The following is a 16,287-nucleotide window of genomic DNA, read 5'->3' on the forward strand; positions in this document are numbered from 1 at the left end:
AAATAAATCAGTAAAATAACTTTTAGACTCAAATCATTTTTAAACATTAACAAACATGAATACATTAATGTATTATATTAAAAAAAATAAAATATTAGGTGTAAATGGCTAAATAGTTTCGCTTTGAAATGTATAACCCTGTATATAATATTATTATAAATTATTAACATTTATTATTATTATTATTAATATTGTTGTTAGCTGATGTTAATCTGGAGCTGAAGCACTTCAGCAGCAGTAGAATGTTCCTGAGGGGATCTTTATGATCATTTCAGACTTGATTAAGATCTTTCTGTGGAGTGTTTATGATGATAATGTTAATATGTTGATGGATGTGTGTGTTAAGTGTTGGAGATGAGGAGTGTGAGTGTGTGTATCTGTGTGTATCTGTGTGTGTGTGTGTGTGTGTGTGTGTGTGTACTGACTCGGTTCCCCCCGCTGTGGACTCTAATGGTACAGTCCGGGTAAGCGGAAGTGTGACTGATTTGTCTATCAAACTTTTGCTGTGTGTGTCGGTGAGTGTGTGTGTGTGTGTGTATGTGTGTATGTGTGGGGAAGTGTGTGTGAGAGTGTGATTAATACTGTGTATACTGTATATAGGTGTGTGTGTCGGTAAGAGTGTGTGTAAGATTAACACCGTGTATACTATATATAGCTGTGTGTGTGTGTGTGAGCTGTGGAGACGGGAACGACGTGTTTGTGTGTGTAGAGTGTGTATAACTTTGTGTAGTTGTGTTGTAAGTGTTATAAGTACAGTTGTGTAGATGTGTGATTGTGTAGATTTGTGTGTAGCTGTGTATGAGTGTGTGTAGTTGTGTAGGAGTGTGTAGTTTTGTATGAGTGTGTGTAGGAGTGTGTAGTTGTGTAGGAGTGTGTAGTTGTGTAGGAGTGTGTAGTTGTGTAGGAGTGTATATTTGTATAGGAGTGTATAGTAGTTATGTGTGTGTGTAGTTATGTGTGTATAATTGTGTGTTATTGTGTAGATTTGTGTATAGCTGTGTAGGAGTGTGTATGAGTGTGTAAAGTTTTGTGTAGGAGTGTGTGTAGTTGTGTAGGAGTGTGTATAGTTGTGTATGTGTGTGTGTGTAGTTGTGTATGATGCGTCGGAGGCAGAAGCGTGTACTACAAGCGCTGGTCCTGTTGGTGGCGCTGCTGCTTCTGCTGCCTGCTGTTGGACTCTGGTCCCGGTCTGATCCTGCACCTGCTCCTGATCCACTGCAGGTACGATTTACAGACACACCTGTACTACACACAAGTACACTACCAAGTTAAAATACTGTTAAATACATCAATTCAACATAAACAATACATTCATTAATGCTGTTTTATATCAGAGGAGGCGCAGCATCATCCCCTGTGTGTGTGTGTGTGTGTGTGTGTGTGTGTGTGTGTGTGTGTGTGTGTGTGTGTGTGTGTGTGTGTGTGTGTGTGTGTGTGTGAATAAGGGCGTGGTCTCTTGTGGTGTGTGTTATTAGTGTGTCTGTGTATTTCACATGATAAAGCGGGAGGTCACTGGTCCCAGTCTAACTGGTTCTGTTTCCTTATGGCTTCATGTCGTTTCGTACACGGTGATCTCTGGCACAGACGTAAACACTGTGTTGGGCCCCTGTGTAGGGCCCCTGTGTAAGGCCCTTAACCTTCGATTGGTGCATCACAGTCAGTCACAGTTTCAGATCACTCAGAGTACAAGAGTTTACTGTGTTTAGTGCTGATCAGAACCTGAGCATTTAGTAACAATCACAGCTCAACCAGGTGGATAATCCTCACTCATTTATTTATGTGTGTGTGTGTGTGTGTGTGTGTGTGTGTGTGTGTGTGTGTGTGTGTGTTTTAGGGGACCATTAGGAGGTCTGTGGGGGGTCTGGAGCAACAGAAGAGGAAAGACTGGCATGATCATGAGCTCATAATGAGAGACAACGCGCAGACAGGTCTCACACACACACACTGTACATCATACTACACACACACACACACACAGTACATCATACTACACACACACACACACACTGTACATCATACTACACACACACACTGTACATCATACTACACACACACACACACACACACACTGTACATCATACTACACACACACACACACACTACATCATACTACACACACACACACACACTGTACATCATACTACACACACACACACACACACACACTGTACATCATACTACACACACACACACACACACACACACTGTACATCATACTACACACACACACACACACACTGTACATCATACTACACACACACACTGTACATCATACTACACACACACACACACTGTACATCATACTACACACACACACACACACACACACTGTACATCATACTACACACACACACACACACTACATCATACTACACACACACACACACACACACACTGTACATCATACTACACACACACACACACACACACTGTACATCATACTACACACACACACACACTACATCATACTACACACACACACACACACTGTACATCATACTACACACACACACACACACACACACACACTGTACATCATACTACACACACACACACACTGTACATCATACTACACACACACACACACACACTGTACATCATACTACACACACACACACACTGTACATCATACTACACACACACACACACACACACACACTGTACATCATACTACACACAGACACACACACACACTGTACATCATACTACACACACACACACACACTGTACATCATACTACACACACACACACACTGTACATCATACTACACACACACACACACACACACACACTGTACATCATACTACACACACACACACACACTGTACATCATACTACACACACACACACACACACTGTACATCATACTACACACACACACACACACACACACTGTACATCATACTACACACACACACACACACACTGTACATCATACTACACACACACACACACACACACTGTACATCATACTACACACACACACTGTACATCATACTACACACACACACACACACACTGTACATCATACTACACACACACACACACACTGTACATCATACTACACACACACACACACACACACACACTGTACATCATACTACACACACACACACACACACACACACACACACTGTACATCATACTACACACACACACACACACACACACTGTACATCATACTACACACACACACACACACACTACATCATACTACACACACACACACACACTGTACATCATACTACACACACACACACACACACACACACACACACACACTGTACATCATACTACAGACACACACACACTGTACATCATACTACACACACACACACACACACACACACACTGTACATCATACTACACACACACACACACACACTGTACATCATACTACACACAGACACACACACACACTGTACATCATACTACACACACACACACACACACTGTACATCATACTACACACACACACACACACACACTGTACATCATACTACACACACACACACACACACACACACTGTACATCATACTACACACAGACACACACACACACTGTACATCATACTACACACACACACACACACACTGTACATCATACTACACACACACACACTGTACATCATACTACACACACACACACACACACACACACACTGTACATCATACTACACACACACACACACACACTGTACATCATACTACACACACACACACACTGTACATCATACTACACACACACACACACACACACACACTGTACATCATACTACACACACACACACACACTGTACATCATACTACACACACACACACTGTACATCATACTACACACACACACACACACTGTACATCATACTACACACACACACTGTACATCATACTACACACACACACACACACACACACACTGTACATCATACTACACACACACACACACACTGTACATCATACTACACACACACACACACTGTACATCATACTACACACACACACACACACACACACACACACACACTGTACATCATACTACACACACACACACACACTGTACATCATACTACACACACACACACTGTACATCATACTACACACACACACACACTGTACATCATACTACACACACACACTGTACATCATACTACACAAACTCAAACTCAAAAGAAGCTTTATTGGCATGACAAATAAGGACATTCGTATTGCCAAAGCAAGTTACAGGGAAATATAAACAATACAAATAAGAAAGAACAAAAATATACAGAACAGTTACATGTGCAAAAAATATAGAATAGAATAAAATATTAATAAAAACAGTGCAAAATAATAACAATAAATAGTATAATATTTACAATAATGAGGTAGTAAAACGATCAGTTTGTGCGCGTGTGTGTGTGTATGTGTGTGTGTGTGTGTGTGTGTGTGTGTGTGTGTGTGTGTGTATGAGACATGGTCACCCACTGTCCCTCACCTGGTGGCAGGTGTGTGTATAGAGTGCTGCTAGTGTGCAGCTCTCTCTGTGCTCCCCCAGTAGGTGGGGCAGTTTGTCGGGGGCTGGGAGGGAGGTGAAGTTGGGGATGATGTTATTAAATTTAGGGAAGAATTGGGAGCGGACGTGGTGGTACTTGGTACACCGGGTGAGGAAGTGCAGCTCCGTCTCTACTGTACTGAGAGTGCAGTGCTGACACGACCTCTCCTCCCGGGGCAGCCAGGACCGGGTGTGTCGCCCCGTCTCCACGGCCAGGTCGTGTGCGCTCAGTCTGTACCTCGTCAGGGTGTTTCTTAATTTAGGGTCGGATACTGTGCTCAGATCATCTGCTGCACTGTAGTGTCTGTTTAGGGTCAAATAACAAATAATAACAAATAATAAATAATAAATAACTGCATTTTACTTTGAGTTTTAGTTTCAGTTTCCCAATAATTCAGATATTTAGTTCTGAGTTTTTGTGTAATTTGGTTTATTCTAATTGGGTTTACAGATTTCTCTTGTTCCTGAGTCTTTATTGTGTTAGTGTGTGTTATTAGTGTGTCAGTGTGTGTTAGCAATGTGTTTGTGTGTGTTATTTGAGTGTCTGTGTGTGTTAGAGTATCTGTGTGTGTTATTAGTGTATCTGTGTGTGTTAGTGGTGTATCTGTGTGTGTTAGAGTATCTGTGTGTGTTAGTGGTGTATCTGTGTGTGTTAGTGGTGTATCTGTGTGTGTTAGTGGTGTATCTGTGTGTGTTAGTGGTGTATCTGTGTGTGTTAGTGGTGTATCTGTGTGTGTTATTAGTGTATCGGTGTGTGTTGGTGGTGTATCTGTGTGTGTTAGTGGTGTATCTGTGTGTGTTAGTGGTGTATCTGTGTGTGTTAGTGGTGTATCTGTGTGTGTTAGTGGTGTATCTGTGTGTGTTAGTGGTGTATCTGTGTGTGTTAGAGTATCTGTGTGTGTTATTAGTGTATCGGTGTGTGTTAGTGGTGTATCTGTGTGTGTTAGTGGTGTATGGGTGCAGTGACTCAGGACCAGTTGGATGAGGGGACTGGTATGTTTGCTCAGCTCTTGGTGTTTCAGGGCTTTATAATGATAAGTTTGGGGGTCGCTCTCATTTAGATGGTTCCAGAAGTTGATGCTCTTCTCTGTATGTTTATAATTAGTGGAAATCGGCCTAATTCTGCCCTGCACGCATTGTTCGTGGTGTGTCTGTGCACCTTTAGGATGGTTGTACAGAACTCTGTGTGCAGGGTCTCTAATGGATGTTTGTCCCAATTATGGAATTGATGGTGTGTAAGTGAACCCCAAACTTCACTGCCATATAGAGCAATCGGTTCAATTATTGATTCAAAAATTTTAAGCCAGATTCGAATCGGAATTTCCACGAATGTTTGACGTTTTATGGCGTCGACGCCCTGCGAGCTTTTTCTCTCAGTTCATTTACTGCCGGGTTAAAGTTTCCTGTGGAACTGATGTTCAGTCCGAGGTAAGTATAATCTTTAGTGTGCTCAATTTCATGCTGTCCTAATTTATATGTGTGTTTGGTTCCCTGAGATCTGGCTCTTTTCTGGAAAGTCATAATTTTGGTCTTTTTGAGGTTGACGGTCAGGGCCCAGGTCTGACAGTACTGCTGCAGCAGGTCCAGTTTGTGCTGGAGACCCTGAGCGCTGGGGGACAGCAGGACCAGATCATCTGCATACAGCAGGAGTTTAATCTCGGAGTCGTGTAGAGTGAGACCGGGCGTGGCTGAGTGCTCTAACATGGAGGCCAATTCATTAATATAGATGTTAAATAGAGTTGGACTTAAACAGCAGCCCTGTCTCACTCCACGCTCCTGAGAGATGAGATGTTTCTCTTACTGCCGATTCTTATTCCACACTGGTTTTCTGTGTACATGGATTTAATAAGATCGTATGTTTTACCCCCTACACCGCTCTCTAACATTTTATAAAACAATCCTTCATGCCAAATGGAATCAAAAGCTTTTTTTAAATCAATAAAACATGCAAATATTTGAGAGTTATTTTGAACTACATATTTTTGGATCAGGGTGTGTAGGGTGTAAATATGATCGGTAGTGCGGTAATTTGGTAGAAAACCAATCTGACTTTTACTCAGGACGTTGTGTTGGGTAAGGAAGTGTAATAATCGTGAGTTAATTATACTACAGAATAACTTCCCCAGGTTACTGCTCACACAGATGCCCCGGTAATTATTAGGGTCGAATTTATCTCCACTTTTGTAGATGGGTGTTATGAGACCTTGATTCCAGATTTCAGGGAAGGAACCGACACTCAGAACCAGGTTAAAGACTTTTAACATCGCCAGGTGAAATTTGGAGCTGCTGTGTTTGATCATTTCATTCAGGATCCCGTCAGGTCCTGATGATTTCTTTGTTTTTAGTTTTTTAATGTTGTCTTTAAGTTCCTGCTCAGTAATGAGAGAGTCTAGAGGATTCTGGTGGTTTTTAACAGCCCGTTCCAGTTCCTCTAACTTACTAATAATTTGATTTTGTTCAGGATTTGAATCTAATTCTATATTTTTAAAGAGTGATTGGAAATGGGTTGTCCAGATATCCCCATCCTGAATGGCCAATTCTTCCTGTTCTCTATGTTTTAATTTATTCCAATTGTCCCAGAATTGATGTGTGTTGATTGATTGTTCAATAATTGTTAGTTGTTTTTGGGTGTACTGAGCTTTTTTGGTTCTGAGTGTACGTTTATATTGTTTGAGGGTTTCACAGTAAAGAAGTCGTGTGTTACTGTTGTTTGGGTCTCTGTGTTTTTGGTTTGATATTTTACGGAGTTCTGTTCTTAACATTTGACAGTCTTTGTCGAACCAGCTGTCATCTTTTGTAGATTTAGGTTTTGATTTAGATTTAATTTTTAATTGAGCTTTATTTGCTGTATTTTTAAAGATCTGATTAATATTTTTAACTGCCTGATTTACTCCTTCTTTACTGTGAATGTACGCAGTGTCCAGAAAGTTATCTAAGCTAGTTTGGATTTCTGTGCTGCTAATTGCTTTCTGGAACTCCTCTGCGCTGTTCTCGGCCCATCTGTAGGATCTGGAGATGTTGTACAGCTTACTGGGCCGTGTGTGTGTGGTGGGGTTAGTTTCTGTCTTTTTGATGAACACAGTAATTTGGCTGTGATCAGACAGAGGGGTTAGAGGTTTAACAGTAAATGCACTGAGAGAGAAAGGGTCTAAATCTGTTATTGCATAATCTACTGTACTATTACCAAGAGGTGAGCAGAACGTGTACCTTCCTAATGAGTCCCCTCGAGTTCTACCGTTCACGATGTACAGACCTAAACTTCGACAGAGCTGCAGGAGGTCTTTACCATTTTTGTTAGTAACGTGATCATAATTGTTTCTGTGGTTTAGGGTGGAATTAGTATTAAGAATTTGGTTGTTATTGATGAATCTGTTTCCCTGTTCATTTATAATATCAGGTTGGGTTCCTGTTCTGGCGTTCAGGTCTCCACAGACGAGCACGTTTCCCTGGGTTTGGAAATGGCAGGTCTCTCTCTCCAGCTCTGAGAACATGTCTTCAGAGTAGTATGGAGACTCTGACGGAGGGATATAAATGGCACAGAGAAACAGATCCTTCTGTGATGATAGTATAGTTTTGTTTATTTTCAGCCAAATGTGGAATTTTCCAATTTTCATAATGTTTATTAGCGTGTGTAGGTGTGATTTGTACCAGATTATCAGACCTCCTGAATCTCTGCCTTGGCGCACTGTGCTAAGTTTTTGGGAGGGTAGTATAATTTCTCTGTAGTCACGGGGACAGTGAGTGACCGTGTCGGCCTTGCACCATGTTTCCTGTAGGATGATGATGTCAAGGTTTTTAATGTGTGTGTGGAAGTCAGTGTGTACGCTTTTTAATCCGAAGGCTGAGGAGCTCAGGCCTTGGATGTTCCAATTACTAACGGTAAGTGACATTGTGCAGATTTCAGTGTATAGTGTTTAAAATGAGATAAACTTTGCAAATATATATCAGATATTTTTGTGCATTTGTGTATTTTTATATATTTATATATACGTATTTTTATCTCTCTATGTATATATATATCTATATCTATATCCATATCTATATATACATATATATATACACACACTGTACATCATACTACACACACACACACACACTGTACATCATACTACACACACACACTGTACATCATACTACACACACACACACACTGTACATCATACTACACACACACACACACTGTACATCATACACACACACACACTGTACATCATACTACACACACACACACACACTGTACATCATACTACACACACACACACACACTGTACATCATACTACACACACACACACACACTGTACATCATACTACACACACACACACACTGTACATCATACTACACACACACACTGTACATCATACTACACACACACACACTGTACATCATACTACACACACACACACACACACACACACTGTACATCATACACACACACACACACTGTACATCATACTACACACACACACACACACTGTACATCATACTACACACACACACACACACTACATCATACTACACACACACACACACACTGTACATCATACTACACACACACACTGTACATCATACTACACACACACACACTGTACATCATACTACACACACACACTGTACATCATACTACACACACACACACTGTACATCATACTACACACACACACACTGTACATCATACTACACACACACACACTGTACATCATACTACACACACACACACTGTACATCATACTACACACACACACACACACACTGTACATCATACTACACACACACACACACACACACTGTACATCATACTACACACACACACTGTACATCATACTACACACACACACACACACACACTGTACATCATACTACACACACACACTGTACATCATACTACACACACACTGTACATCATACTACACACACACACACTGTACATCATACTACACACACACACACACACACACACTGTACATCATACTACACACACACACACACTGTACATCATACTACACACACACACACACACTGTACATCATACTACACACACACACACACACTGTGCATCATACTACACACACACACATACGCACACACTGTACATCATACTACACACACACACACACACACACACACTGTACATCATACTACACACACACACTGTACATCATACTACACACACACACACACACACTGTACATCATACTACACACACACACTGTACATCATACTACACACACACACTGTACATCATACTACACACACACACACACACTACATCATACTACACACACACACACACACTGTACATCATACTACACACACACACTGTACATCATACTACACACACACACACTGTACATCATACTACACACACACACTGTACATCATACTACACACACACACTGTACATCATACTACACACACACACACTGTACATCATACTACACACACACACACTGTACATCATACTACACACACACACACTGTACATCATACTACACACACACACACACTGTACATCATACTACACACACACACACACACTGTACATCATACTACACACACACACACACACACTGTACATCATACTACACACACACACACACACACACTGTACATCATACTACACACACACACTGTACATCATACTACACACACACACACACACTGTACATCATACTACACACACACACTGTACATCATACTACACACACACTGTACATCATACTACACACACACACACTGTACATCATACTACACACACACACACACACACACACACACTGTACATCATACTACACACACACACACACTGTACATCATACTACACACACACACACACACTGTACATCATACTACACACACACACACACACACACACTGTACATCATACTACACACACACACATACGCACACACTGTACATCATACTACACACACACACACACACACACACTGTACATCATACTACACACACACACTGTACATCATACTACACACACACACACACACACTGTACATCATACTACACACACACACTGTACATCATACTACACACACACACTGTACATCATACTACACACACACACACTGTACATCATACTACACACACACACTACATCATACTACACACACACACTGTACATCATACTACACACACACACACTGTACATCATACTACACACACACACACTGTACATCATACTACACACACACACACTGTACATCATACTACACACACACACACTGTACATCATACTACACACACACACACACACTGTACATCATACTACACACACACACACACACTGTACATCATACTACACACACACACACTGTACATCATACTACACACACACACACTGTACATCATACTACACACACACACACTGTACATCATACTACACACACACACACTGTACATCATACTACACACACACACACACACACACTGTACATCATACTACACACACACACTGTACATCATACTACACACACACACACACACACACTGTATATTTATTTAGAGTGTGATGATGAATGTGATAACTGAACATGTTATGATGTGTGTGTGTGTGTGTGTGTGTGTGTGTGTGTGTGTGGGGTGCAGGTGATGGAGAGCAGGGTAAGCCGTACCCCCTGACTGATTCGGATCAGGTGGATCAGGCCTACAGAGAGAACGGCTTCAATATTTACATCAGCAACAAGATCTCGCTCAACAGATCCCTGCCTGATATACGCCACCCAAAGTACCCACCCCACCCCACCCCACCTGCATCACAGCTGATTACTGACATCACAGCTCTGTGATCAATAACATTAATATAACATTACCCCGTGTGTGTGTGTGTGTAGCTGTAAACAGAAGCTGTATCTGGAGAAGCTACCAAACTGCAGCATCATTATTCCATTCCATAATGAGGGCTGGAGTTCGTTACTGCGCACCGTACACAGTGTCCAGAACCGCTCACCCCCACAGCTCCTCTCCGAAATCATCCTGGTGGACGACTTCAGCGATAAAGGTACACACACACACACACACACACACACATACTACACATTATACACACACTACACACACACACTACACACACACACACACATACTACACATTATACACACACTACACACACACACACTACACACACACACACACACATACTACACATTATACACACACTACACACACATACTACACACACACAATATACACACACTATACAATAAACACACATACTACACACTGCACATTATACACACACTACACACACATACTACACACACACACACACATACTACACATTATACACACACTACACACACATACTACACACACACACCACACAATATACACACACTATACAATAAACACACATACTACACACTGCACATTATACACACACTACACACACATACTACACACACACACACTATACACTACTCAGTACACTACACACACACACACTCTCTGTACATGACCTGTATGACACCCTGTATGCAGCGCACCTGAAGGCCCCGTTGGAGGAGTACATGTCTCGCCTGCCGAAGGTTCGGATCGTTCGTACCAGGAAGCGGGAGGGTCTGATCCGTACCCGACTTCTGGGGGCGAGCGTGGCTCGAGGAGAGGTCATCACCTTCCTGGACTCTCACTGTGAGGCCAACGTGAACTGGCTCCCCCCTCTGCTGGGTGAGTGTGTGTGCAGTGTTATTTGTTGTTATTTGTTGTTATTTGTTGTTATTTGTTATTTGGCCCTAAACAGACACTACAGTGCAGCAGATGATCTGAGCACAGTATCCGACCCTAAATGAAGAAACACCCAGACGAGGTACAGACTGAGCGCACACGACCTGGCCGTGGAGACGGGGCGACACACCCGGTCCTGGCTGCCCCGGGAGGAGAGGCTGATTCAGACCTGCTCGATTCAGATTAATTCCTGCATTAATATATTAAACATTTATAGATTCATTGATGATTTGATCGGTTGTTTTGTGTGTTTCAGATCGGATCGCTCAGAACCGTAAGACGATCGTGTGCCCGATGATTGACGTGATCGATCACGACCATTTCGGCTACGAGACTCAGGCTGGCGACGCCATGCGTGGAGCGTTTGATTGGGAGATGTTCTACAAACGCATCCCCATCCCCCCCAAACTGCAGAACAGGGACCCAAGCGAACCCTTCGAGTACGAAACTAATCATCAATAACACCAGCTCACAGAGTTAAAGCTGATAGGGGCGCCCAGCCTACCGGTAGCAGATAGGGCTGCAACTAACGATTATTTTAGTAGTCGACTAATCTGACGATTATTTTATTTATTTTTCGATTAGTCGACTAGTCAACGATTATTTATGTCATACCCTCCATCTCTGCCTTAACATAACAAAACTCTGTTATGTTATTTAATTTCCTATATCAAATTAAAATAATGACACATGAAACATGAATATGAAACTTAAGCTTAATTAAATATATTTGAAACATTAATACACAATCACAATAAAAAAAATTATATTTAATAAGAAAGCTTTGGGCAGCATTAGAAGCTGTTATGTTTCAGAAGTTATCACTCTGGAAGTCAAAAACATTTATAACATGTGGTTGAGAAACATGTGAACGCTGTCTGTGAAGATCTCAGCCATCTGAGGGGAGCATGAACCTCTTCTCATCCACACTCCATTGCTTAGTGCTATTAATAGAAAGCACAAAACAGAAAGCTGTATTAATGATCACAAACTGAAGGCTGTGTATCATAGTTTATTACAGATAGTGTACCGGCTTTGCCAACTAAACCATAACAGGTTAAATATCTTAACTGAATTATCTGCTGAGCTAACTAGCTAGCATTAAGTGGAGGAGGCTTATTATTATTTAGAATGAATGCTCTCATTAACGAGAGCATAACGTTACTCATATAAATGACTGATTAACTATTGCACTTAATGAGTTAGCTAGCAAACAAACCTGAAAAATAGCGAACTCTTAGATATTTTTCCGACAAGTACTTTAGCATTAACTACGTTGGTTAAAGCACAAAGCGCGGTGTAAAAACGTACCGTAATAACGCTGCTCATCACGGCTGTTGCTGGTGTGAAACCACGACTCTGCTCTGTAGCGTCCAGCTCGTTTCTTTGGGTTATTTTGGCTGAAATACTTTAGAAAGTTTCGGTCTCTTTATTTTTGCCTCTCTGTTTTCATAAACTCCCCGCTGCACCACGGAAGCGATGCTGCGCCCCCTGCAGTTCCTTTAGTGCGTCGCAATACTAATGACGCGTCGACAATGAAATTCCACGTCGACAAATTTTTATAGTCGACGTTATCGATTACGTAGCAGAGCTGAGATCCAAACTCGGAGAGAGCAGAATATCCCGCTGCACCACCAGGGCGCCCCAGCAACGACAGATTTTGTGGCAATCAATGTTCCGATTCATCCCAAAGATGTTCAGTGGGGGCAGGTCTCTTGAGTTCCTCCACGCCAAACCATGTCTCTCATGCTGGATCAGGAAAGGGCCTTCCCCAAACTGCTCTCACACAGTATAAAGTATCTGATTGGTTGTATATAATTAGTTTTATAGATGGTTTAGAAAGTTGTTAAAGTTGTTGCCCGGTGGTTACCGTGGTTACCGTGTGGTGTTGATTTTTGATTGTAATGAAGAATATTTACACGTTTTAGAGCCGTTCTGTGTTTGCTGTGTTCAGGTCTCCGGTGATGGCCGGTGGTCTGTTTGCTGTAGACAGGAAGTGGTTCTGGGAGATGGGAGGATATGACATGGGACTGGAGATCTGGGGAGGAGAGCAGTACGAGATTTCCTTTAAGGTACGCTGAGCATCCACGGGATTCATCCACGCTAGCGATGATGATGTGGTGGCGGTTCTGACGGTGTGATGTTGGTGGGTGTGTAGGTGTGGATGTGTGGAGGTCGTATGGAGGACGTCCCCTGCTCTCGTGTCGGCCATATTTACAGGAAGTACGTTCCATATACGGTACCTGAGGGAGTGAATCTGGCGAAGGTGAGTCGGGACGTTTTATTATTATTATTATTTTACAGAGCGATTATTTATTATGTGTAAACATTAGCATGCTGGCTAGTTTGATTCAGGAAAACGTCGTTCACTCAGCGGCGTCTAACTGAGCAGAATTCAGAGAGGGAGGAGAGTCAAGGTTCCTGTGTAGGTTCTGGTTGGGGCCCTGCAGGGTTCCTCTCCAGCGTGACCGAGGTTCCTGTGTAGGTTCTGGTTGGGGCCCTGCAGGGTTCCTCTCCAGCGTGACCGAGGTTCCTGTGTAGGTTCTGGTTGGGGCCCTGCAGGGTTCCTCTCCAGCGTGACCGAGGTTCCTGTGTAGGTTCTGGTTGGGGCCCTGCAGGGTTCCTCTCCAGCGTGACCGAGGTTCCTGTGTAGTTTCTGGTTGGGGCCCTGCAGGGTTCCTCTCCAGCGTGACCGAGGTTCCTGTGTAGGTTCTGGTTGGGGCCCTGCAGGGTTCCTCTCCAGCGTGACCGAGGTTCCTGTGTAGGTTCTGGTTGGGGCCCTGCAGGGTTCCTCTCCAGCGTGACCGAGGTTCCTGTGTAGGTTCTGGTTGGGGCCCTGCAGGGTTCCTCTCCAGCGTGACCGAGGTTCCTGTGTAGGTTCTGGTTGGGGCCCTGCAGGGTTCCTCTCCAGCGTGACCGAGGTTCCTGTGTAGGTTCTGGTTGGGGCCCTGCAGGGTTCCTCTCCAGCGTGACCGAGGTTCCTGTGTAGGTTCTGGTTGGGGCCCTGCAGGGTTCCTCTCCAGCGTGACCGAGGTTCCTGTGTAGGTTCTGGTTGGGGCCCTGCAGGGTTCCTCTCCAGCGTGACCGAGGTTCCTGTGTAGGTTCTGGTTGGGGCCCTGCAGGGTTCCTCTCCAGCGTGACCGAGGTTCCTGTGTAGGTTCTGGTTGGGGCCCTGCAGGGTTCCTCTCCAGCGTGACCGAGGTTCCTGTGTAGGTTCTGGTTGGGGCCCTGCAGGGTTCCTCTCCAGCGTGACCGAGGTTCCTGTGTAGGTTCTGGTTGGGGCCCTGCAGGGTTCCTCTCCAGCGTGACCGAGGTTCCTGTGTGTGATGAATGTTAATGTTGTGAGTGATGAGGAGCTTCACTGTGTAGCAGCAGCTGGTGAAATAAAAGGAGGAAGAAACTTCAGTGGAGGAACCGACACACCAGCACCATCAACATCCTACACAATAACCTACACTTATACATGTGATTATGGTATATATTATAGTATATATTTCAGTTATACGAGTGGGTATTGGAACACAGCTTGTAATAACTGTAGCTGTAATTACAGAACGGTTTATTTTATTGAGATTATTATTACTGGATTATTTGATTGATGGATACAGATTATTATTTCTGCTGCGGTGACGCCGTTAGCTGTTTTGGTTCCTGTCGGCTGCTGTACGTACACGAGGATAATTATAAAGCTTATAGAGCATTTCTGTAACACGCCATGATACACACACTCTTATACCTCTGTTTAAAACAGTTTATAACAGTTTGTTGTTCTTTTAGTACCAGGTGGGTTACTGTTAGATTATGAACTCAAACGTCTTCATTAAAATAATAAATAAATATATGGACGCCACCTTATTTACCAATATTTATTTAACACAAAGTTAAACATTGAACCGTCATTCTGCAACCCGACTCCACCTCCACCCTGTTAAATACATCAATTCAACATAAACAATACATTCATTAATGCTGTTTAATATCAGAGGAGGCGCAGCATCATCCCCTCAGTGTGTGTGTGT

General features: G+C 42.9%; 1 protein-coding gene across 1 annotated transcript in view; it reads left to right on the forward strand.

Annotated features, from left to right (window-relative positions):
• The first annotated feature begins 473 nt into the window (after positions 1-473).
• Positions 474-16,287, forward strand: part of LOC134330251 (polypeptide N-acetylgalactosaminyltransferase 10-like) — a 22,369-nt gene continuing 6,555 nt past the window's right edge. The window contains exons 1-8 of the mRNA XM_063011298.1: positions 474-1,221; positions 1,835-1,928; positions 11,135-11,273; positions 11,380-11,546; positions 12,026-12,211; positions 12,525-12,708; positions 14,223-14,340; positions 14,427-14,534. Coding sequence (XP_062867368.1) covers positions 1,096-1,221; positions 1,835-1,928; positions 11,135-11,273; positions 11,380-11,546; positions 12,026-12,211; positions 12,525-12,708; positions 14,223-14,340; positions 14,427-14,534 — 1,122 coding nt within the window. The 5' untranslated portion in view covers positions 474-1,095. The remainder of the gene's footprint in view (positions 1,222-1,834; positions 1,929-11,134; positions 11,274-11,379; positions 11,547-12,025; positions 12,212-12,524; positions 12,709-14,222; positions 14,341-14,426; positions 14,535-16,287) is intronic.

Source organism: Trichomycterus rosablanca, chromosome 16, assembly GCF_030014385.1.
Source record: "Trichomycterus rosablanca isolate fTriRos1 chromosome 16, fTriRos1.hap1, whole genome shotgun sequence".
Lineage (NCBI taxonomy): Eukaryota > Metazoa > Chordata > Actinopteri > Siluriformes > Trichomycteridae > Trichomycterus > Trichomycterus rosablanca.